At 32.6% G+C, this 24482-nt stretch overlaps 1 protein-coding gene across 1 annotated transcript in view; it reads left to right on the top strand.

Annotated features, from left to right (window-relative positions):
* The window catches only part of LOC136036468 (Fanconi anemia group A protein homolog), a 74402-nt gene that overhangs the window by 24977 nt on the left and 24943 nt on the right, over nucleotides 1-24482 (top strand). Inside the window, exons 7-9 of the mRNA XM_065718717.1 lie at nucleotides 892-1136; nucleotides 12446-12568; nucleotides 24150-24295. Of these exons, the coding sequence (XP_065574789.1) occupies nucleotides 892-1136; nucleotides 12446-12568; nucleotides 24150-24295 (514 nt within the window). The remainder of the gene's footprint in view (nucleotides 1-891; nucleotides 1137-12445; nucleotides 12569-24149; nucleotides 24296-24482) is intronic.

The raw sequence follows: 24482 nt of genomic DNA, 5'->3' as shown, positions 1-24482 counted from the left end.
TCTCTGTTTTTCCAGGAATGGGTTACGTGGGCCAATATCAGAGGATACGTCTGATTGACTCTTGGGATATTTCTCAGATGTATCTTATATATCCTTTCTCAGGCATTCTTTCTCATGTATCTTTTCTAGGTATCCTTTCTCAAATGTATCTGATGTATCTTCTCTCATTAAAGTACGTTTTAATGATTAATAAATGAATCGTGAGGAGCAGAAAAAAAATGAAATGAATAAAAAGTAAGAATAACTAAATAATTCGATAAGTAAATTTAAGGAAACATAGTATTTTTGAATTTTGATTGATTAAATCTTTGCAGGTTAAAATCTCAAATTTTGAGATTAAGATGTAAAAAAATTATCTTTGAAGAATACAAAACGACTACGTGTGTGAGGCGGTGCAGCTGAGTGTAATGAAATGTCAAAAAACCCGCAAAGCGGACCGGTAACGCAGCTCTTGGCCTAGTGAAACTAGGCCTATTATTCTTAATTTTATGTACTAATGAAATTGAAATGTTTCGTCATAATAAGTTGAGCTATTTAGTATTAGATATAGTTTTTGAATCAGTGATACTTGGTTCATCTTTGCTCAATACTATGAATATTCTAATGGGATTAATGTTAATGTTATGCTTAACTGATGATAGCAGAAGACACTCTTTTAGCTTGTGTAATTAAACATTTTGTTAAGATCAACTTTTTACTGGGGCGTTTCTCAATACCCTGTCCTACCAAAGAGTTTGATCAAGGCCGAGCTTCCCTCATGTATAATTATGGTCCCCTTTCTCTCATGAAAAGTAATCTGATTCTCTTTTCTCTCACTAGACCTGCCCGAATTCCCCTGTTCCCCATTCACTCAAAGCCTTTTCAATCATTGATATAGTTACATTTTTACAGAACAGATTAGCAAATGGCTCGTTGATAGTCTTCAGGAGAGTAAAGAAGATTGGCTGTTAACAAGTTTTTTGGTTGCGAGACAGGCGGGTGGAGAAGGCCAACACTTATTCCCTTCGTATCAACGATGGTTTTCTGAAACATTTGGAGACCTGTCAACAAGCCCTGCTTCAAGTGGTAGAAAATTTGTTTTCTTAGTTGATACCCTTCTGTCTTTGATTCAGCACGAGTCTTTGCCAACACTTAAGGTAATTTTTTCCAGCTTTTATTTATGTTGATTTGGGAAGATCAAAGAAACATAAGGATAACTCCTGTAGTTAGTATTTCACACACTTGCCCTGATCTAATCAAATTAAAATTATAATTTTTAGTCTTATAATTAAAATTCTTCCTGGTAGCAAAAAATCAAATTTTTAGCACATTGAATATAACGGAATATTCGAAGACGAAATAATACAGAAATAAATTCAACGGAACGTCAGATGCATGTGATTGTGGCACCTTGATAGTTTTAGGTTTTTATGGCACTTGGTATTAACCAAGTGACATATAACAATCGCAAATTCTGTTGGTCTATCTGTCCCGGTTTTGCTACTTTAGGCACTTCCAGGTAAGCTAGGACGATGAAATTTGGCAGCTGTATCAGGGACCGAACCAGATTAAATTAAAAATAGTCGTTTTCATGATTTGACATTCTGGGGGGGGGGGGGGAAGTGGGGGGTCGGTTAATTCGGAAAAAATAAAGAAAATGAAGTATTTTAACTTACGAACGAGTGATGGGACCTTAATGAAAATTTATGTTTGGAAGGATATCGTGTCTCAGAGCTCTTATTTTAAATCCCGACCAGATCCGCTGAAATAGGGGGGGGGGACCTAAAATCTAGGAAAAGGCTTGGAATGAAGGGATCGGGATGAAACTTGGTGAGAAAAATAATCAGAAGCCCTAGATACGGGATTGAAATAACCGGAACGGATCTGCTCTGTTTGGTGGAGGTTAGGGGGGAGGGTTAATTCTGAATAATTCAAAAAAATGAGGTATTTTTAACTTAAGAACAGGTAACCGGATCTTAATGAAACTTGATATTTAGAAGGAACTCATGTCTCAGAACTCTTATTTCAATCCCGACCAGATCCTTTAACATTGGGGGGAGTTGGAGGGGGAAACTGGAAATCTTGGGAAACGCTTATACATGTCGTAGATACGTGATTGACATAACCGGACTGGATTCGCTCTCTTTGGTGGAGTAAGGTGGTTGGGTTCAGTGCTTTGGTGAGTTTGGTGCTTCTGGACGTGCTAGGACGATGAAAATTGTTAGGCGTGGGAAGGAGCTGCATACATTGACTTGATAAAGTCGTTTTCCTGATTCGACCATCTGGGGGGGCTGAAGGGAGAGGAAAAATTAGGAAAATTGAGGTATTTTAAACTTACGGGTAGGTGATCGGATCTTAATGAATTTTGATATTTAGAAGGACTTCGTGACTCAGAGCTCTTATTTTAAATCCCGACCGGCATTAACTATAGCTCATACCATATGAGCTCTTGGCTCTTCCGACCTCGTCACAAGTGCCATATGAGCTCTTAGCTCTTGTGAAATCAAACCTAAAGGACTCGCAAAGCTTTTAGTTTTAATAGGAACTTGAGTTGTCAAGGTCTTGAATTATTTAACTGCCCCTTATAACAACAGGGATGCATATGATATATTTTAATTTATTTCAACATCCCCTTCGACACGTCCTGAATGTTTCAGCCTAATACCCTTAGCTTGTCTTAAGAAACTGCAGATACGCTCATTTGACAATAATGAGTCTCCCCTGATCTATAAAATTTAGTCTAAGGGACAGCCTCCACAAATTGGGAGGCTCACGATAACTGAGTAGAAAAATTACCATTTTTCCAAGTTAGATGAGAAAAAAAAGTAGACAAAAATGAAAAAAGATTAGGTAACTGAAATTGTATACTATGAAATCTTATTATTGAGCTCTTTCCAAATTACCCTATACTTCCAATTACCATGAAGAAGAGTAGCAAAAGTAAGAAAAGAAGTAGACAAAAAATGAAAAAAGAATAGGTAACAGAAATTCTATACTATGGAATCTTATATAGCGACGAAGACCACACTGCCTTTCCATATCAAACAAACACAACTTGGAAACAATAGGGAAATTTTTTCAAGACTATGGAATTCAAATCAGTGAACATTTTGGCCCTATGTCCGTCTCACTAATTTTTTTATGCTCAAATTTAATTACATGATCTAACAAAATATTTTACTAAATCAATTTATAATAGTGTTGAACCAGTTACAAAAAGGTCTTTGAGGCTAGCTGCCAAAATAGCAAGATTAGCTTTGAAAACTTGTATTTTATTATTTTGTTCTTTTTCGTTTGAATGAATTTATCTTCTCATATTATTTTATTTATTGGTCGGGGTTGAAATTCGCTGAAGTAAGGATACTAGGGTTGTTTGAAAAAAAAATTAAAGCATTTTTAGTTTTAATTTTCTGATTTTAATACAAGTTGACACACATATATATATATATATATATATATATATATATATATATATATATATATATATATATATATATATATATATATATATATATATATAAGTTGTCTGTCTGTCTGTCGAGTGACGTCCGTGTTTGTCTGAATTATTTCATCATATACCAATTCAAAAACGAATGTATTCAAGCCGATGTAGCTGAGTTGGTAAGGCGTTATGTTCCAGATTCTAGGTTCAAGAGGTTCCAGGTTCGAACCTTGTCTTTAGCATTAATACAAAAGAAGAAAAAAAAAAACTAAAAAAAGGCAAAAACTACAAAAAAACTAAAAAGAAAAAAAAATTAAAAATACTAAAAAAGCTAAAAAACTTAAAAAAAAACTAAAAAAACTAAAAAAAGGTAAAAAACTAAAAACTAAAAAGATGTAATAACTACAAAAAAACAAAAACTAATCAAAAAACTAAAAAAGCTAAAAAACTAAAAAAACTAAAAAAAATAAAAAAATAAAAAAAGGTAAAAAACTGAAAAAACTACAAAAGAAAAAAAAAAATAAAAAAAGGAAAAAAACTGAAAAATAAAGGAGGAAAAGAAAACTAAACAAATATAAATAAAAATAAAAAAAACTAAAAAAAAGGTAAAAACTATATATTTTTTAATTTTTATGTAAATGACGACGGGGACACAGGGAATGTTCGATTAGCAATTACCATCAACAAAGCTCAAGGGCAATCATTAGAATCACGAGGTATAGATCTGAATACGGATTGTATTTCCCATGGACAATTATATGTTGCATGTTCAGGAGTCGGTAAACCTGACAATCTATTTATATGCACAGACAATGGGACAGCGAAGAATGTTGTATATTCGCAAGTTTTACGTAGTTAAAAACATATATTTATATCTATTTATATTCTCAGGTGGGACACGGGGACACAACTACAATGGCGCGTAACTAATATGGCACGTAACGACTTACGCGCGAGGGGGGGGGGCGCGAAGCGCCCCCACCAACTAGGTGTTTGGGTGGTTCGAAGCGCCACCCCGACAGCTAGTATATATATGTATATATATGTATATATAGTATATATATGTATCTAGTATATATATATATATATATATATATATATATATATATATATATATATATATATATATATATATATATATATATATATATATATATATATATATATATATATGTTCTGGTGCTGTACTGAAGACCGCCCTGAGATATTGAGTCAAAATATTCACTGAATTGAATTTCAATATCTTGAGAAAATTTTCCTATTGTTTTCTAAGTTGTGGTTGTTTGATATGGAATTTTATTGTTGAGCTCTTTTAGAGCTTCGTTTTTCCATCCAAAGTACCATGTACTTCCAATTACTACATTTTCTACTAAAGTTGCATATTTTTACCAATAGTTTTGATCTGAAATGAGGACTGAACTGAGAAAATTAAAATTGTATACTAATAGTTGTTGATTTCATGGCCTATGAACGACTATTGAGAATCTTATAAATTAGTTTTTATTTTCTGCAGTTGTGTCAGTTTCTTTCATTTGGTTAATTTTGTGTTTTAAGTAAAGCAAAAGTTTTTCAGAATTCTACTAACTTTGGAAATATTACGAGTTAGTTTATTTCAACCAATATTACAGATATATGTTGTACAAACTGTGAAGCAATAATTTTGTTTGTTTTGAGTTTCAGCTTCGCTCTTTACCTCCATCAGAGAAATATTTTCTTTTTTTGTTAATCCCACATAAGAAAAGCTTATATTTACCTTATTTGATTTCTTTCATCGCCATCTATATTTTGTCATCTAGAGGAAGCACTTTGGGCGTGTACCCAAGTTTAGTGTATTAAATCAGAGGGCTGTCATGCCATACATATAAATAGTGATCTTTCTGTGCGATCATTATTATTCATAGAATAGTGTCTTTCCCTTGTGTGGTACTGAGCCCCATTTAGAAACTCACTGAAGGTATTTTTGTTTTTATCCAAGTGATGTGATATTCTTTGATATTCTCCAAAAACAAATTTCAAGTAAAAAATAACAAAGCCTGCTAAGGTCTGGGAGAAAATTTTTCTCAATCGGAAGCGCCATTTTGAGTAGCCTGGTTCACTGATACAGAGTGAATGTATTTAAGTGCGTTGATACAAGTTTTGGGGGAATGGTATTAAGTATTATTTCTTAGGTCTACTTGAGGAGGTATGAAATTAAATAAAACAATACTATTTGTGTCCAGATTTTCAAAAGGATGTATGTCGTTAAAAATTGTTTGGTTTTTTTCAACATACAAATAGCAAGCCAAACTATGGATTGTTATGGAAAAAATCAAAACATGCATTGATTTAAAAACGTTCAGAAATTAAATATAAAAAAAACAAGTTTTTTTTTAACTGAAAGTAAGGAGCGACATTAAAACTTAAAACAAACAGAAATTACTTCGTATATGAAAGGGGCTGCTTCCTCATCAACGCCCCGCTCTTTACGCTAAAGTTTGACTCTTTCTCTCAACTCTTCTTTTTAAAACAAAAAAAAAACTTTAGCGTAATGAGCGGAGCGTTGATGAGGAAGCAGCCCCTTTCATATACGAAGTAATTTCTGTTCGTTTTAAGTTTTAATGTCGCTCCTTACTTTCAGTTAAAAAAAACATTGTTTTTTTATATTTAATTTCTGAACGTTTTTAAATCAATGCATGTTTTGATTTTGGCTCTCCGCAGAGGAATAATTAAAACGAAATTTGCATATTTATTTTTTTGGCTAAATGGCTTTCTCGTAGTTTTGACCGAATGATTTTGAGAAAAAAAGGAGTGGGGGAGGAAGCCTAGTTGCCCTCCGATTTTTTGGTTACTTAAAAAGGCAACTAGAACTTTTAATTTTTTACGAATGTTTTTATTAGCAAAAGATATACGTAACTTATAAATTAGCTTACGTAACGAACTTATGTATCTTCATGTTTTTATTACATATGTGAGGGGGTTCGCCCCCTCGTCAGCACCTCGCTCTTTACACTAAAGCTTAAATTTTGTCCTAATTAATTAAGAATGACCCCTGACTCACAAAAGCCGTAGAATAAATAGTTGAAATTGATAAAATACTTTAGCGTAAAGAGCAAGGTATTAGGAGGAGGTGAGACCCTCATATGCGTAATAATATCTGTTCGTTTTAAGTTTTAATGCTGCTGCTTATTTCCAGTTGAAAAAACTTTTTCATATTTATTTTTCTATTGTTCTTCTTTAATAACGCTAGAAAATTATGCGCTCCCTTCATGGAAATTTTCTTCCCCCGTGACAAATTCCTCGATTGAAAGCTCCCCCAACATATCCCCCTCTTCTCAACCCCTCCCCCAACCAATAAGTACCCCCGAAAACATATGTACACTTCCCACTAACCATTACTATATGTAAGCACTGGTCAAAGTTTGTAACTTGTAGCCCCTAACACTGGAATTGTGGGGGAGTAAGTCGTCCCCAAAGACATAGTTATAAGGTTTTTCGACTACGCTGAACAAAATAGCTATCTCAGAATTTTGATCCGTTGACTTTGGGAAAATAATTAGCGTGGGAGGAAGCCTAGGTGCCCTCCAAATTTTTTTGTCACTTAGAAAGGGCACTAGAACTTTTCATTTCCGTTAGAATGAGCCCTCTCGCAACATTCTAGGACCACTTGGTCGATACGATCACCCATGGGAAAAAAAATTTATAACAATAGTTACATCAAAAGAAGCATTTTCATGCTGATTTTAAATATATAAGCTTAGACTAGTTTAAGTTTAGACCTCCTTAACGCCTCGTTCCTTACGCTAAAGTTAGACTCTTTCTTTCAGCTCTACTTCTTAAAACAGTAAAAAAAACTTTAGCGTAGAGAGCAGGGCGTTCAAGAGCACGTAGAGGTGGCAAATTACTAAAATTATAAAAAAGTAAACTACTACAGTGCTATAGACAAAATGAAGTTTTACGCAAAAACTTGATTATATTTAAAAAACTCAATTTCTTTCAAATGAGCGATTAAACAGCTCCCTACGATGTTTCAGTGCTCTGCTATCTAAGGAAAAAAGATATATTATATGCAGAATATTGTGGCTCTAGCCATTTTTCTTGGTTTTCAAGCCAAGGGACGGTAAGCCAAGGATTTTTAGGAATTTTTGGCTATTGTATTTCTTAGTACGGGGCCTGATCGTCTCTTACTAGGTTGCTAGCTACTGCTGCAAACCGGATTGTGCAAAAATTATGTCTTTAGTTAGAAAATTATTCTATTTTAGAAATTGTTTTTTAATTACAAAAGGTTTTTAAATTCATCTTTTTCCTTTAAAATGAGCCATTAAACAGTTCTCTATGATGTTCCCCTGCCCGCTAGCTGCGGAGAAAAACGGAAAAAAACGCCATCGATACAGAATATCGTGCTTGCAGTTACTTTTCTTGTTTTTCAAGCCAATGGATTTTCCTCGTTACTCAAACCAAAGAGCTATAAGTTCCCTATATGGAGTTTTCATACAAGGTGACTCTACTATTGTATTTCGTGTTTCGATCTGACTCTATTTTTAAGAGTTTCGAGGTATTCTATTTCTTAGTATGGGGCGTGATGGTCTCTTACTTCGTTACTAGCTACCGCTCCAACAAGTTATAATAGCTTTTAATAAATATAGCTTTATATTCTTTATATATATATTATAATATATATATATATATTATACATAATATTTATATATTATATATATATATATTATATATAATAATATACATATTATAATTTATATATATATTATAAAAGCTATAATAATTATAGCTTTTAATTCTTTCAAAAATAGAATTGTGGCAAAGAGTCAAACTTTAGCGTAAAGAGCGAGGGATTGCGGAGGGGACAACCCATTTCATATACGGAGTAATTTCTGTTCGTTTTAAGTTTTAATGTCGCTCCTTACTTTCAGCTAAAAAAGTTAGTTTTTTTTATTTAATTTCTGAACGTTTTTGAATTAATGCATGTTTGGTTTTGGCTCTCCGCACATAAATTATTAAAATGAAATTTGTATATTAATTCTTTTTTTGGCTAAATGGCTTTCTCTTAGTTTTGATCAGACGATTTTGAGAAATAAGAGGTGGAGAAGGAGGTCTAGTTGCCCTCAAATTTTTCGGTTACTTAAAAAGGCAACTTGAACTTTTAATTTTTAACGAACGTTTTTATTAGTAAAAAATATACGTAACTTAAGAATTAACTTACGTAAAAACTTTCATAATCTTATATTTTTATTATGTATACGAGGGGGTTTGTACCCTCGTTAATACCTCGCTCTTTACACTAAATCGTAAGTTTTGTCCCAATTCTTTAAGAATGACCCCTGAATCGGAAAGGCCGTAGAATGAATAGTTGAAATTACTAAAAATATTATAGCATAAAGAGCGAGGTATTTATCTCCTCCTAAATACCTCGCTCTTTATGCTAAAGTATTTTTAGAACCCCTCATATGCGTAATAATCTCTGTTCGTTTTAAGTTTCAATGCTACTCCTTCCTTTCATTTGAAAAAAACGTTTTCATGTTTATTTTTCATTGTTTTCTTATAGTAATGCTAGAAAATCCTGCGCCCTTTTCATTGAATTTTTCTTCCCCCATTACAGATTCCTCCAAGGAAAGATCCTCCAACATAGCCCCCTCCCCTCAGCCCCACCCCCAAACAAAATAAAATTCCCCTGAAAACGTCTGTACACATCCCAATAACCATTACTATATGTAAACACTGGTCAAAGTTTGTAACTTGCAGCCCCTCCCCCAGGGATTGTGGGGGAGTAAGTCATCCCCAAACACATAGTCTATTATGGTTTTCGACTATGCTGAACAAAATGGCTATCTCAAAATTTTGATCCGTTGATTTTAGGAAAAATGAGCGTGGGAGGGGGCCTAGATTCCCTCCAATTTTTTTGGTCACTTAAAAAGGGCACTAGAACTTTTCATTTCCGTTAGACTGAGCCCTCTTGTGACATTCTAGGGCCACTTGGTCGATACGATGACCCCTGGGAAAAAGAAAAAACAAACAAACAAATAAACACGCACCCGTGATTTGTCTTCTGGCAAAAAATACAAAATTCCACATTTTTGTAGATAGGAGCTTGAAACTTTTACAGTAGGGTTCTCTGATTCGCTGAATCTGATGATGTCATTTTCGTTAAGATTCTACGACTTTTAGGGGGTGTTTCCCCCTATTTTCCTAAATAAGGCAAATTTTCTCAGGCACGTAACTTTTGATGGGTAAGACTAAACTTGATGAACCTTATATATTTAAAATCAGCATTAAAATGCAATTCTTTCGATGTACCTATTGATATCAAAATACAATTTTTTATAGTTTTGGTTACTATTAGCCGGTTAGCTTTGGTTACTATTAGCCGGGTCGCTCCTTACGACAGTTCGTTACCACGAACTGTTTGATTAAATACAAAAAAAAGTTTTTCAAACGGAAGTAAGGAGCAACATCAAAACTTAAAACAAATAGAAATTAATACTTATATGAGGGATGCTACCCTCTCCTCAATACATTGCTTTTGACGCTGGAGCTATTTTTAGAACTTTAAGAAAAGCGTATTATTCTAATTAACGGCTCTTGTGTTTCAGGAGTCGTTCATTGAGAATTGAACGAAACTATATAATTTGAGAGAAACTATATGCAAGCAGGTTTTCAAAAGGGTATATAAGCAATATCATTGGCAACATAGCGCTATCCTAGCGCCGCATATCATAGAAACTTTTAAAGGATGATAGTATCCTTTAAAAGTACATGGAAAGTAGTTATTTTTTGGTAGTTTTTAAGCTTTTTTTAAAACCTTTGGCAACTCTGGGCCATAGTTTGCTGTTTACTAGGTTGCAGTTGCTGCAACTATAATCTTTTCATGAAATTGCAGTGCAGAAGGGGTTTAATCTTTTCCTGGAGATCCGTGGTCCAGGGTTTGATCCCTGCTGACCTGAGGATGTTTTTATTCGCGAAGCATTGTTAATGAAGGAATGAACGGTCTAATCTATTTTCCGCTATTTTATTGTGTTGCGAGAGCAACACTTTGGTTTTGTCGTGCTTTTTCCTTTTTTTGGTTCCTAGCACCCCGATTTCAGCTTATTCTAGAAAGTGGTAAGGGTCTAACTTCTGCGATTTTTACGGAAAGTGTGGACCTTAGGCCTGATTGATGAATATGACCTTGCATTTTGGAAACCTTCGTAGAGCTCTTACCTGGGGCCAAAAAGAATCGTTTTTGCTTGTCCTTGAGCCAGAGCCTATAGTGTGTGAAGTGACTTGGAGTTTTATAGCCTACGTCTGAGAGAACTATCTGAAGTTCTGCAGTGAAGCTTTCGTTTCATTAAACCATGTTTATGCTTTCGAGTGGAAAGCTCCGTTCTAGCAGGCAAGCAGGCAGGCATCAGTTTCAAATTGAAAATGAACTAAGATCTATAAGTGTTAAATATATGCGGCAGTTACCCGGCCCCAGAGCCAATATATCTTCTTTGAGTGATAAATAGAAAAAATTACAGAAATAAAAAAGTGGGGACCGACAGTGCTGCCATCTATTGTTTCTACCCATTTCTGTCCGTGATTTTAGCTGAGTTTATCATTCGTTTTTTTTTGCACTTGGGATTATGGTAGAGAAATAGTATCAGATGTACCTCTTAAACTTTAAAAGTTCTCTCATTGCTAAAGAAATTAGTGTTTGTCCTTTGCTCCTTTCTAAGTGCTGACGTTAGAAACTAGGCCTACGGCAAAAAGTTAATTTTTGAACTAAGACAGATAGAATTTTTTTTTTCGACGGCAGTCGATAGATCTTGATGAGCTGATCATCCACCTTTCGGTAGAAAAATTCTTTCATGAGATATACCAGTTTGAAAGTTTAAAGGGGTTAACAACTTCAGTAGTAAAGTACACACTGAAACCAAAAATAGGCCGATACCAATTGTGAGACATATAGGGAAGTTTTAAGCAACAGTCGGCCGTTAGCTCATAATCATCTTCTGCAATGAGGGTTTCGCAACTTTTGCTAGTTTGTGTACCTAATATTTGTTTCCGGTGTATTCAATGGTAAGACCCGGTGTATTCGATGGTAAGACCAATATGGTTCCAGTGGTAAGACGTGAAGGGGACTTGTGAGTAATAATCGACTGTTAGGCTACAATCATCTTTAGCGATGAAGGGCTTGCAACTTTTGCTAGTTGCAATGAGGGGCTTGCAACTTTTGCGAGTTGGTGTGCCTAGTATTTATTTTAAGATCCTAATAGATTAACAACTTCAGCGTTTAATCGAAGCGAGGAAATAAAACCGAAGTGTTGCTCTCGCAACACATTACTCGGTGAAGCCGAACAAAGGTTGCAGCAACACCTCACGTGGCCCATGCAACGCCGATCTAGTTTGTTTTTCGAATTTTATTTGTTTCACTGTTTTAATTGTTTTTCTAAAATGCGTTATATCCACTGTTTTCACCCTCATAAAGAGTTTTCAGATGGGACTTTTCAAATCAAATGTGTTTCTGTTGTATCTTGGATGTCAAAGGAAATCTTCTCGGGACAAAAGACGATTGAAGCGACTAATAACAGTAAAAAAAAAGCAAAAACAAAACAGCTAAAGCTATGGGTCTAGTAGTTTCATCTGTGTTTTAAAATTTGCGTTGTGTAATATAGCTTCTTTTGAGTTAGTACATCCAAATAACAAGGAACCGATGACTTTACCTAAAGAATAATTTTACAAGTTTAAATTACCAACATGCTGTGGAAAAAAACAAAAAAAAAGTAGCTGATTTCTAATCCCCCAATAAATTTTTTTGGCTTTGTACACCTATGATTTTGTTTTTGGTTTTAACTGTATTAACAGATGACAGCATAGAAACAGTGTTAGTTTAAGCAGGAGTAACACATTTAGGCTACCAAAATATCATGAAAATGAAGAAGATAAGTCTTTCTTTTGATCCAAGGATCGAAAACTCTCGGTTTTATGTACCTATGTTTTTAATTTATCGATCCCTCAATGTAAGTCTTTTAGCTCTGGGTACCTGTGGTTACATTTTTATTTTATTTTGAGCAGATTCACGTTTCAAACCCGCCAGCAGTTCCACCCGGAATGGAGTATAAACTTAGTGAATTCCTCAAAAGACACAAGGAGAGAATCAATTTTCTTGATGAAGCATTTGACACCACTCCGTTTTCTGTAAGTCACCACATTATCTTTCTTTATATTCTTGAATTTTGTGCATAAAGCATTAAGGCAAGTGAGATTCTAGAGATGAAAAATATTCGGTAGGTTTCATCAAAGGCGAGTATTAAACATAGTCAGGTAGTTTTGTCTCACGGCTGGGAGATTGACAAACACTATCCGTTTTTTTTCTGCAGGGAGAAGGGTAAGCAGACTTAGAGTTTTGTATTTGAGGATAGGTGGCTCGATATGTTTTTCTCTATGGTCACTAAAGAGGATACGATCCAATTATATTGTATTTTGCTTGTCCAACGACATGTTTTTTTGGCTAGTTACTATGAAAAAATAAAATGCTTTGGTTTGACAGCAGTCGAAACATAAATGGGTGTATTAGCTTGTTTGAAATATTATAAACGTTGAAACAATCAAGATCATTTTAGATTTATCCCTAACAAAAAATAGGGACATCAAACATGGTAATACTTCGCAAATCTACTCACGGTAAACTTTGGCAAATCTATTCAGGGGCTACTGAAATTTGTTGTCAAAATATTTGACATCGATTAAAAATAAAAGTGTGTGTTAGGTGGTTTGAATGTGTGTGAACGAGGAAATATTCAAGATTACCTTAACGTTATGACCGATAAAGTGTAACATTTCTAAATTCTAAAAACGTACCTGAAATCTATCCAATGTTAACTGGATTTACTATCAAATATTTGACAACCATCGACAGTGTGCGAACATTGAATACTCAAAATTACCTTAACGTTATGGCTGACAAAGTATAACTTTTTAAAAACGTTGGAACACTCAATGATCTTAATAATATCCCTAACAAAGAATAGGAACATCAAAATTCTTGAAACTTACCTCCAAATCTACTCAGTGGCAGCTGAAATTTATTGTCAAGATATTCGGCATATTCGAAAAATAAAATTGAGCGTTAGGTGGTTCCAATGTGACTGAACGGTAAAATGTTCAAAATTACCTTAACGTTATGAAGCGACAAAGTGTAAAATTTTTAAATTCTAAAAACTTACCAGATTTCAATCCAATGTTAGCCGGACTTACTATCAAAATATTTGACAACTATCGAGAGTGTGTGGACATTAAAATGCTCAAAATTACCTTAACGTTATGGCTGACAAAGTATAATTTTTTAAAATAAGCTGGAACACTTAATCATTTTCATAAAATCCCTAACCAAGAATAGGAACATCAAAATTCTTAAAACTTACCTGCAAATCTACTCAGTGGCAACTGAAATTTATTGTCAAGATATTTGGCATTGTTGAAAAAAAAAGTGTGCCTTAGATGGCACAGTGTGTGCCTTAGTCTGGGAACGGTAAAATATTCAAAACTACCTTAACGCTACGGGTGACGAAGTATAAGATTTTTTCAATTCTAAAAACGTACCTGGAAATCTATCCGATATTAACTGGATTTATTATCAGAATATCTGCCAGGCGTCAAAAGTGTGTACGCTAAAATACTCAAAGTTACCTTAACGTTATGGCTTACAAAGTATGATATTATTAAAATCTGAAAATATGCTTGGAAATCTACCCAATGGTAATTAAGTTTATTATCCAAATATTTAACAGTCGTCACAAAATAGAACGTGTGCGTGAGATAGTTTGAATGTGTGTTAGCATTGAAATACTAAAAATTACCTTAACATAATGGTTAACAAAGTATATGATTTTTAAATTCTGAATACGTAGTTAAAAAGCTATTCAATAGGAGAATTTACTATCAAAATGTTTGACGTCGAAAGACAAGAGCGTGCGTCAGGTAGTATGAAAATGGGTGAATGTTAAAATACTCGAAGTTGCCCTAACTATGGTGTTTAACAACTATGGTTAACTTAATGGTTACTTAATGCCATTAACTTATTAACCATTAACTTAATTATTAACCATTAATTATTATTAATTATTAACTAATTAATTAATTATTATTATTAGTTTATATTTTAATTATTTTATTATTGCAATTACTTTGTAATAAAACTTTATACTTAATTCAATTAATAAACTTTTAATAAATTACTTACCCTTCTATAATTTACCTTATATAATTACCTTATTTACCTATAATTTACCGTATATGTTTTATTACCTTTAATTAATAATCTTTTAATTAATAAACGCAATTATTTTATATTATTTATATTTTATTTATTTTAATTATTATTAATTTATATATTAATTATTAATTAATTAATTATTAACCAATTAATTATTAACCATTAACTTAATTGTTTAAATTAACAACTATGGTTAACTGTGGTTAAAAAAGTAATAAATCTTAAATTCTGTAAACGTACCTCTAAATATTTTCAATAGCTGAATTGAAAACCAAAATATTTTACGTTTGTCGAAAGATAAAAGCTTGTCTTAGGTAGTTTGAAACTATGTGAACATTGGCATAATAAAAATTGGCTTAAAGTTATGGTTGTCGAAGTACAAGATTTTAGTTCTGAAAACGCACTTGGAAATCTATTCAACAACTTTATTGTAAAAATATTTGACAGTTGTCGAAAGATAAAAGTCTGCGTTAGGTAGTTTGAAACTATGTGAACATTGACATACTAAAAATTGGCTTAACGTTATGGTTGTCGAAGTACAAGATTTTAGTTCTGAAAACGCACTTGGAAATCTATTCAACAACTTTATTGTAAAAATATTTGACAGGTGTCGAAAGATAAAAGTCTGCGTTAGGTAGTTTGAAACTATGTGAACATTGACATACTAAAAATTGGCTTAACGTTATGGTTGTCAAAGTACAAGATTTTAGTTCTTAAAACGCACTTGGAAATCTATTCAACAACTTTATTTTAAAAATATTTGACAGTTGTCGAAAGATAAAAGTCTGCATTAGGTAGTTTGAAACTATGTGAACATTGACATACTAAAAATTGGCTTAACGTTATGGTTGTCGAAGTATAAGATTTTAGTTCTGAAAACGCACTTGGAAATCTATTCAGCAACTTTATTGTAAAAATATTTGACAGTTGTCGAAAGATAAAAGTCTGCGTTAGGTAGTTTGAAACTATGTGAACATTGACATACTAAAAATTGGCTTAACGTTATGGTTGTCGAAGTATAAGATTTTAGTTCTGAAAACGCACTTGGAAATCTATTCAACAACTTTATTGTAAAAATATTTGACAGTTGTCGAAAGATAAAAGTCTGCGTTAGGTAGTTTGAAACTATGTGAACATTGACATACTAAAAATTGGCTTAACGTTATGGTTGTCGAAGTATAAGATTTTAGTTCTGAAAACGCACTTGGAAATCTATTCAACAACTTTATTGTAAAAATATTTGACAGTTGTCGAAAGATAAAAGTCTGCATTAGGTAGTTTGAAACTATGTGAACATTGACATACTAAAAATTGGCTTAACGTTATGGTTGTCGAAGTATAAGATTTTAGCTCTGAAAACGCACTTGGAAACCTATTCAGCAACTTTATTGTAAAAATATTTGACAGTTGTCGAAAGATAAAAGTCTGCGTTAGGTAGTTTGAAACTATGTGAACATTGACATACTAAAAATAGGCTTAACGTTATGGTTGTCGAAGTATAAGATTTTAGTTCTGAAAACGCACTTGGAAATCTATTCAACAACTTTATTGTAAAAATATTTGACAGTTGTCGAAAGATAAAAGTCTGCGTTAGGTAGTTTGAAACTATGTGAACATTGACATACTAAAAATAGGCTTAACGTTATGGTTGTCGAAGTATAAGATTTTAGTTCTGAAAACGCACTTGGAAATCTATTCAACAACTTTATTGTAAAAATATTTGACAGTTGTCGAAAGATAAAAGTCTGCATTAGGTAGTTTGAAACTATGTGAACATTGACATACTAAAAATTGGCTTAACGTTATGGTTGTCGAAGTATAAGATTTTAGCTCTGAAAACGCACTTGGAAACCTATTCAGCAACTTTATTGTAAAAATATTTGACAGTTGTCGAAAGATAAAAGTCTGCGTTAGGTAGTTTGAAACTATGTGAACATTGACATACTAAAAATTGGCTTAACGTTATGGTTGTCGAAGTATAAGATTTTAGTTCTGAAAACGCACTTGGACTTTATTGTAAAAGAACTTTATTGAACTTAATCTATTCAACAACTTTATTGTAAAAATATTTGACAGTTGTCGAAAGATAAAAGTCTGCGTTAGGTAGTTTGAAACTATGTGAACATTGACATACTAAAAATTAGCTTAACGTTATGGTTGTCGAAATATAACATTTTAGTTCTGAAAACGCACTTGGAAATCTATTCAACAACTTTATTGTAAAAATATTTGACAGTTGCCGAAAGATAAAAGTCTGCGTTAGGTAGTTTGAAACTATGTGAACATTGACATACTAAAAATTGGCTTAACGTTATGGTTGTCGAAGTATAAGATTTTAGTTCTGAAAACGCACTTGGAAATCTATTCAACAACTTTATTGTAAAAATATTTGACAGTTGTCGAAAGATAAAAGTCTGCATTAGGTAGTTTGAAACTATGTGAACATTGACATACTAAAAATTGGCTTAACGTTATGGTTGTCGAAGTATAAGATTTTAGCTCTGAAAACGCACTTGGAAACCTATTCAGCAACTTTATTGTAAAAATATTTGACAGTTGTCGAAAGATAAAAGTCTGCGTTAGGTAGTTTGAAACTATGTGAACATTGACATACTAAAAATAGGCTTAACGTTATGGTTGTCGAAGTATAAGATTTTAGTTCTGAAAACGCACTTGGAAATCTATTCAACAACTTTATTGTAAAAATATTTGACAGTTGTCGAAAGATAAAAGTCTGCGTTAGGTAGTTTGAAACTATGTGAACATTGACATACTAAAAATAGGCTTAACGTTATGGTTGTCGAAGTATAAGATTTTAGTTCTGAAAACGCACTTGGAAATCTATTCAATAACTTTATTGTAAAAATATTTGACAGTTGTCGAAAGATAAAAGTCTGCATTAGGTAGTTTGAAACTATGTGAACATTGACATACTAAAAATTGGCTTAACGGGTTGTCGAAGTATAAGATTTTAGCTCTGAAAACGCACTTGGAAACCTATTCAGCAACTTTATTGTAAAAATATTTGACAGTTGTCGAAAGATAAAGTCTGCGTTAGGTAGTTTGAAACTATGTGAACATTGACATACTAAAAATAGGCTTAACGTTATGGTTGTCGAAGTATAAGATTTTAGTTCTGAAAACGCACTTGGAAATCTATTCAACAACTTTATTGTAAAAATATTTGACAGTTGTCGAAAGATAAAAGTCTGCGTTAGGTAGTTTGAAACTATGTGAACATTGACATACTAAAAATTGGTCTTAACGTTATGGTTGTCGAAGTATAAGATTTTAGTTCTGAAAACGCACTTGGAAATCTATTCAACAACTTTATTGTAAAATATTTGACAGTTGTCGAAAGATAAAAGTCTGCGTTAGGTAGTTTGAAACTATGTGAACATTGACATACTAAAAATTAGCTTAACGTTATGGTTGTCGAAATATACATTTTAGTTCTGAAAACGCACTTGGAAATCTATTCAACAACTTTATTGTAAAAATATTTGACAGTTGCCGAAAGATAAAAGTCTGCGTTAGGTAGTTTGAAACTATGTGAACATTGACATACTAAAAATTGGCTTAACGTTATGGTTGTCGAAGTATAAGATTTTAGTTCTGAAAACGCACTTGGAAATCTATTCAACAACTTTATTGTAAAAATATTTGACAGTTTGTCGAAAGATAAAAGTCTGCATTAGGTAGTTTGAAACTATGTGAACATTGACATACTAAAAATTGGCTTAACGTTATGGTTGTCGAAGTATAAGATTTTAGCTCTGAAAACGCACTTGGAAACCTATTCAGCAACTTTATTGTAAAAATATTTGACAGTTGTCGAAAGATAAAAGTCTGCGTTAGGTAGTTTGAAACTATGTGAACATTGACATACTAAAAATAGGCTTAACGTTATGGTTGTCGAAGTATAAGATTTTAGTTCTGAAAACGCACTTGGAAATCTATTCAACAACTTTATTGTAAAAATATTTGACAGTTGTCGAAAGATAAAAGTCTGCGTTAGGTAGTTTGAAACTATGTGAACATTGACATACTAAAAATTAGCTTAACGTTATGGTTGTCGAAATATAACATTTTAGTTCTGAAAAACGCACTTGGAAATCTATTCAACAACTTTATTGTAAAAATATTTGACAGTTGTCGAAAGATAAAAGTCTGCGTTAGGTAGTTTGAAACTATGTGAGCATTGACATACTAAAAATTAGCTTAACGTTATGGTTGTCGAAATATAACATTTTAGTTCTGAAAACGCACTTGGAAATCTATTCAAGCAACTTTATTGTAAAAATATTTGACAGTTGTCGAAAGATAAAAGTCTGCGTTAGGTAGTTTGAAACTATGTGAACATTGACATACTAAAAATTGGCTTAACATTATGGTTGTCGAAGTATAAGATTTTAGTTCTGAAAACGCACTTGGAAATCTATTCAACAACTTTATTGTAAAAATATTTGACAGTTGTCGAAAGATAAAAGTCTGCGTTAGGTAGTTTGAAAGTGTGTAAACATCGAAATACTGAAAATTAACTTAAAGTTATGGTCGAAAACATTATCAGATTTTAAATTCTGAAAACGTACCTCGAAATCTATTCAATAACCGAATTTATTGTCAAACTGTTTGTCAACCCGTAAAAGATAAAAGTGTGTATCAGGTAGTCTGAAAGTTTGTGAATTTGAAATGTCCAACACTGCCTGACAATGTATAATAAGGGTAAGTTCATAAAAAAATATCTTTAAATGTATTCAATCATAATTCGATTGGTTATCAAAATATATCAGCGATCTGCCTTTTCCGTGTATTCCTTAACACGTGGAAGAATTAGCATTATAATTTTCTGATACCTGCTCTTCATTGTCAGTGGTGTCAATTTGGGTCTTTTGCCCCCTAGTTTTTTGCTCGCCACCCTCTTCCCTTGACATAGCGCCCTCGTAGATTTTGAAAATACCCTTTTTAAGGGTAATTTCTTTGAAAAATGCTCTTTTTTTGGGAAATCGCCAAATTGGGAAATTGCCCCCATCCTTAGATTTTAAAAAGCACTTTTTGCCCCCTCCGCCTTAAATTTTCATAAATTGACCTTACTGCCTATTATCATATCTTAAAAGCTAATCAAAATATATTGTCCCAAGTAGCGCAAATAAGTTGCTGCTAGATACATAGTCTATTGCCTGAATAGATTCCAGATAAACAAAAGACGTTATCATTGCGTGATTAGGTAAGGGATTTTCACAAATCCACCAAAAAAATGGCAACAATGGCAATCAATACTCATAAACAGTCACACCTAAATAAAGTATTACTGATGTATCAAACCCCTGGAAGGAAACCCTTGGAAAACTTTCTTGGTGGCATGAAAGGAATGCCATGGGAAAATTTTCCACGGAACGTCTCAGTTTTAGATGCCAAACGAGGCATGAAACTCCTGATCCTGCAGAAAGTAAGGGAAGGTCACGGTTGAACAGGTCTTAAACAAAGAAATAAGATAATCTTAGTCTGTCTGATGAGATTACTAAGAAAACCATGGAAAAAATAAATCCTAATAATAACTGCCAAATTCTTTAAGTTTTAATGTTACTACCCAGGTTAGTTTAAGAGTGTTATTTTATCTGGGTAGATGTTGTTTTGTTAATTTTGAACTGGCCAAGTAGTCTTGTTCACAATCAGTCTCTTTGCTTACTGAATATAGAAAGTAATTCGTGAATTAAGATAACAACATTAAGATACTTGGCTTTAAGCAAAAAAAAATGAAATAAAAGAATAATCTACTCTTGCCCATGTAGGGCAGAACCGGACACATTTCAGTTAAACCCGAAAATATTTGAATCAATCCCCCATCACAATCCAAAAGATAAAGCCATCTAGACTAAGAGCATCAAAAGAAAAGATAGATAGCGTACCTTTTCCACGATTCTAGATTTGTAAGAGAATTTAAAGAAACCAGTGATAAAATATCTGGTTTTATACTTACAACTTAACACATAAATGTTCAAGGTGTCAGAAAAAAAATGACCTACATAAAAATCAGTATTGATTCAGAGTTCAAGGTGTGAGGACCTATATTTGGATTGAACCTATCACTAATATTTGGTACAGGATTATTGTCTCTACCTGACATATAGCCAATTTTTTCATAATAATTAATTCAGTGTCCAAAGAATTATAAATAAGCGGATTATTTTCAGACTTGAGTGAAAATTCCCTTGGGAACAGTGATTTCTCTTATCGATTTTTTCGTGAACTATATATGATATAGGTCAGGATTAAGCAGTTGCAAAAATAATTATAATTTCCGATATTATAGACGATTGCGTTACGATAAAGGTAAGAGGAGAAAAGTAAGCAGAAGGGTGGGGGAGAGCTGTTTGCAAGAGCCCCATAAATGTTTCAAGGTGTCAGAAAAAAAAATGACCTACATAAAACAGTTTTTGCAGTTTAACTTTTTGAAACGATCTATCAACCAAACTAGGATACATTAAGAATAGATGATATTCTTGCAAATTTGAGTAGAATTTTAATTAAATTATATCTGAGTAATTGACAGTATCTGGTTCAACCCACGTCCAGTTCGACCCCGTGCTCCCCTACTTGTAGAAGTACGAGTAAGTATAGAAAAAAGGAGTAGGAGGATTGTGAAAACTCATAATGTCTGTAGCCTATTGTAAATCGGTACCTATATGGTGTACATATGGGTTTTAACGATTTAACCGCTTGTTCATCCTGGTCGGTACAAATTGACAGCTAGTTGGGGGAACAATTGCTCTTTATGGAAATATTACAATGATATGTTGCAAAATGGCTCAGAATTTATGGGTATCGATCTACGGATTTTCACGATCGATAGCAACCAGCTATATAACAATTACTTATATCTGTCCTCGGAAGTAATAGATGCCAGGATAAACGAAGCTTTCTCTCACCCTCCCCCCCTCTCTCCTTTTTCTATCTCTCTTTTTCACTCTTTATAGTTGTTTTCTGAAATGTATTTTTATAGCATAATCTCATTTAATTGTTTTTCTACTATTTTTTTTTTAATATAAACATGAAGCATCGTATGTGCGTTATCTGTTCGAGTGTTTAATTTGTTTCATTTTTCCATGAATTAGTGCACTTCCTTGGGGAACTACTTAACAACCCTTGCATTTCTTTTCCAAATCTCTATTATTATTTGATTCATTATTAACACTATTGAGATAGATTATGGTACCATATTGAATTAAAGTAAGAATTTAATCACGGATCATCTTCTTATGGTGTCAGTGGCGTAACAGAATGAGCGGTGCTTAATGGTGCTTAGAGAGAACTTAAAAGATTGTATTTGATTTTCAGTCAGCTACTAGCTCCAATGTTTCTTTAATTTTGTTAGGGCTACAGATAGATCAAAAGTACTTCTTAACTTGGGTTTATTTTAATTTTATGAACTTTTATTTACATTTTGAAAAACTAAGGCCCCTCCCCTATTTCCTGAATTCAGTTGCTCATTTATTTACATGAGCCTTTCTAGAAGGAAAAGAAGAAGAAGAAAAAGACCATCATTATTCCAAACAAAAGATAATAAAAACAAATCAGCTAAGAAATGAGGCTTAAGAGCCTCTGTAGCAAAACAAAGAGACAAAAAGGCAATTTGTATTCTAGCCCCCCCCCCCCGCCCAAAAAATCTATGATCTACTACAAATTATAGTAGAGACAAAAACGGAACAATTATGAAACTGTGGTTAAGATCAGTACTGTCAAGAAAAAAAATTAAAGGTAAAGAAAATGAAAAAAAAATGAAAGGCAAAGACAATGAAATACTAAAGGCAAATGTTTAAAAAAAAAATAAAACCAGAGCAAAGAAAATGAAATCTAAATCTCCAATTAAAAGACATATTTGAAATTCACAACGTAAATATATATCACCCTCCAATTTAAAAATCAAAGGAAACGATTACAGTTATGGCAGGTATAATTAAGTGCGTAATTTTCTTTGCGTGTGTTTGTTAGACATTATACATACTCAGAATGAACTGACAGTTTGAAATGTTCTTTTTAGTTTGGATGCTATATTTTATGTATTATGTGATGATGAGATGATTTTGAATATTTTGTGATTGGTATCTTTGTATGTTTCTCTTTAATAGCTGATAGGTTTTGCTTGTTTAATTAGAGTTAACAATCGCTTTCTGGAAAAACTTTCTTTAGAATTGAGTGATAAGCTGTGTAGTTTGGTGGATGAAACTTCCAGAGATTTTCTGGAATTAATATCTGAGCCGAATCGTGAATTTCACTCAGCTGGTTCGGCCTCTTTCTTTGAATTACCAAGGACATCAAAATAAAACATTTTTTGTCCCTGAATCCATTTTAGGTCTATTCATTCCTGAAAACAATAAATCTGCAATATTCATCCTTTTGTTGTTTCAATATTATGAATTTTGTTTTAGCGCAGGACGATATTTTTGCTAATGTGGCAACGCTGTGAAAGTTCAAACATCAGCAAAATGTTTATTACCGAAGACACTTGCACATTCAATAGAAAGCTATACTTTCTTAAATTATTTGATTATTATGTCTTATATGCTATTTTTATAACAAATTTTTTCTTCCACGTTTCGTTTTTTTAAAATTTTGTACCTGCTACTACCAAACTGCAAATCTGCAAATGGAAGTTTTTTCCATTAAAAATTGAAGTCCCGATTTTTCATATTTTTTTATAAAGACATATATGGGTGTCGAAGTTTTCATGTAACAAATTTAAAAAAAATTGTATTTCATTTTCACTTTTCAGGTAATTGGTTCCTTTCACTGGTTTCTGAATAAATTTTGAGACCAACCTGGCTCAAAATGACTTAATAAAACAGTGTAGAGTTATTGAATTTGTTTTTTTATTGGTTCTTTTTATTTATTTTCTTTTGTTTTTTAAAGTTTATCAATTCAATAATTTACTATTTTTCTTTCTGTTTTCCACGTTCCGTATCTTGGAATTTTTTGCCTGCTGCTACTGATGAATTGATTACTGATGAAATTTGCAATTGAAATCTTTTACATTAAAAATTGCAGTCTCGATTTTTTATGTAACAAATTTAAAAAAAAAATGTATTTCATTTACACTGCCCTTGCTATTTTAGAAAGTCAGGTAGTTGGTTTCTTTTCATTGGTTCTTAAGTAAAATCTGTAACCACAGTGAATCGAAATAAATTAAGAAAACAATGTAGATTTATGGAATTTATTCTTTAATTGGCTTTCTTATCTTTTTAAGTTTGTGAACTTAATAATTTACTGTATTTTTCCTCTTTCTGAACCTCCAAGTTTCGTATATTTGAATTTTGTGCCTGCTAGTACCAAACTGCAAATCTGCATATAGTCCTGATTTTTAATATGTTAAAATTTCCATATTAGTTTTGATTTTACCAATAAAAAAAAATTAGGTTTCATTTACATTGTCCTTAGTACTTTAGAAAGTCAAGGAAAGTTCATCCGGAAAAGAATTGTTTGCCTTAGAGTTTATTTTATTTTTAGAAACAGTCAAAAGTGGACGTAGACATTAAGCTGGCAGTTGAATCATACGAAAAAACTGAGAAGATACCAAACACTTTGATTGAAGCAAGTATTTTCCGGATTAACTATTATCAAGGAAGTTTTCTTCCAGCGCTGCTTAGTCCAAGGTATGAAAATCCTGAAATTATTTTAACGCTTTTCTTTATTAATACTTATGTGATTCCTAAATAAGTCCTGAGACCACACTGCCTCAAAGCGACTTCAAAAAACGTAGAACTTTGAAATTAATTCTTTAACTGGCTCTTTCGATTTTTTTTTTTTTAGGTTTTTGAATTTATTTCTTTACGGTTTTTT

This window comes from Artemia franciscana, chromosome 15 (genome assembly GCF_032884065.1).
Source record: "Artemia franciscana chromosome 15, ASM3288406v1, whole genome shotgun sequence".
In the NCBI taxonomy this organism is placed as follows: Eukaryota; Metazoa; Arthropoda; class Branchiopoda; order Anostraca; family Artemiidae; genus Artemia; species Artemia franciscana.
Note: the sequence above shows the minus strand (reverse complement) of the source record. Positions and strands in the feature narration are given on the sequence as shown.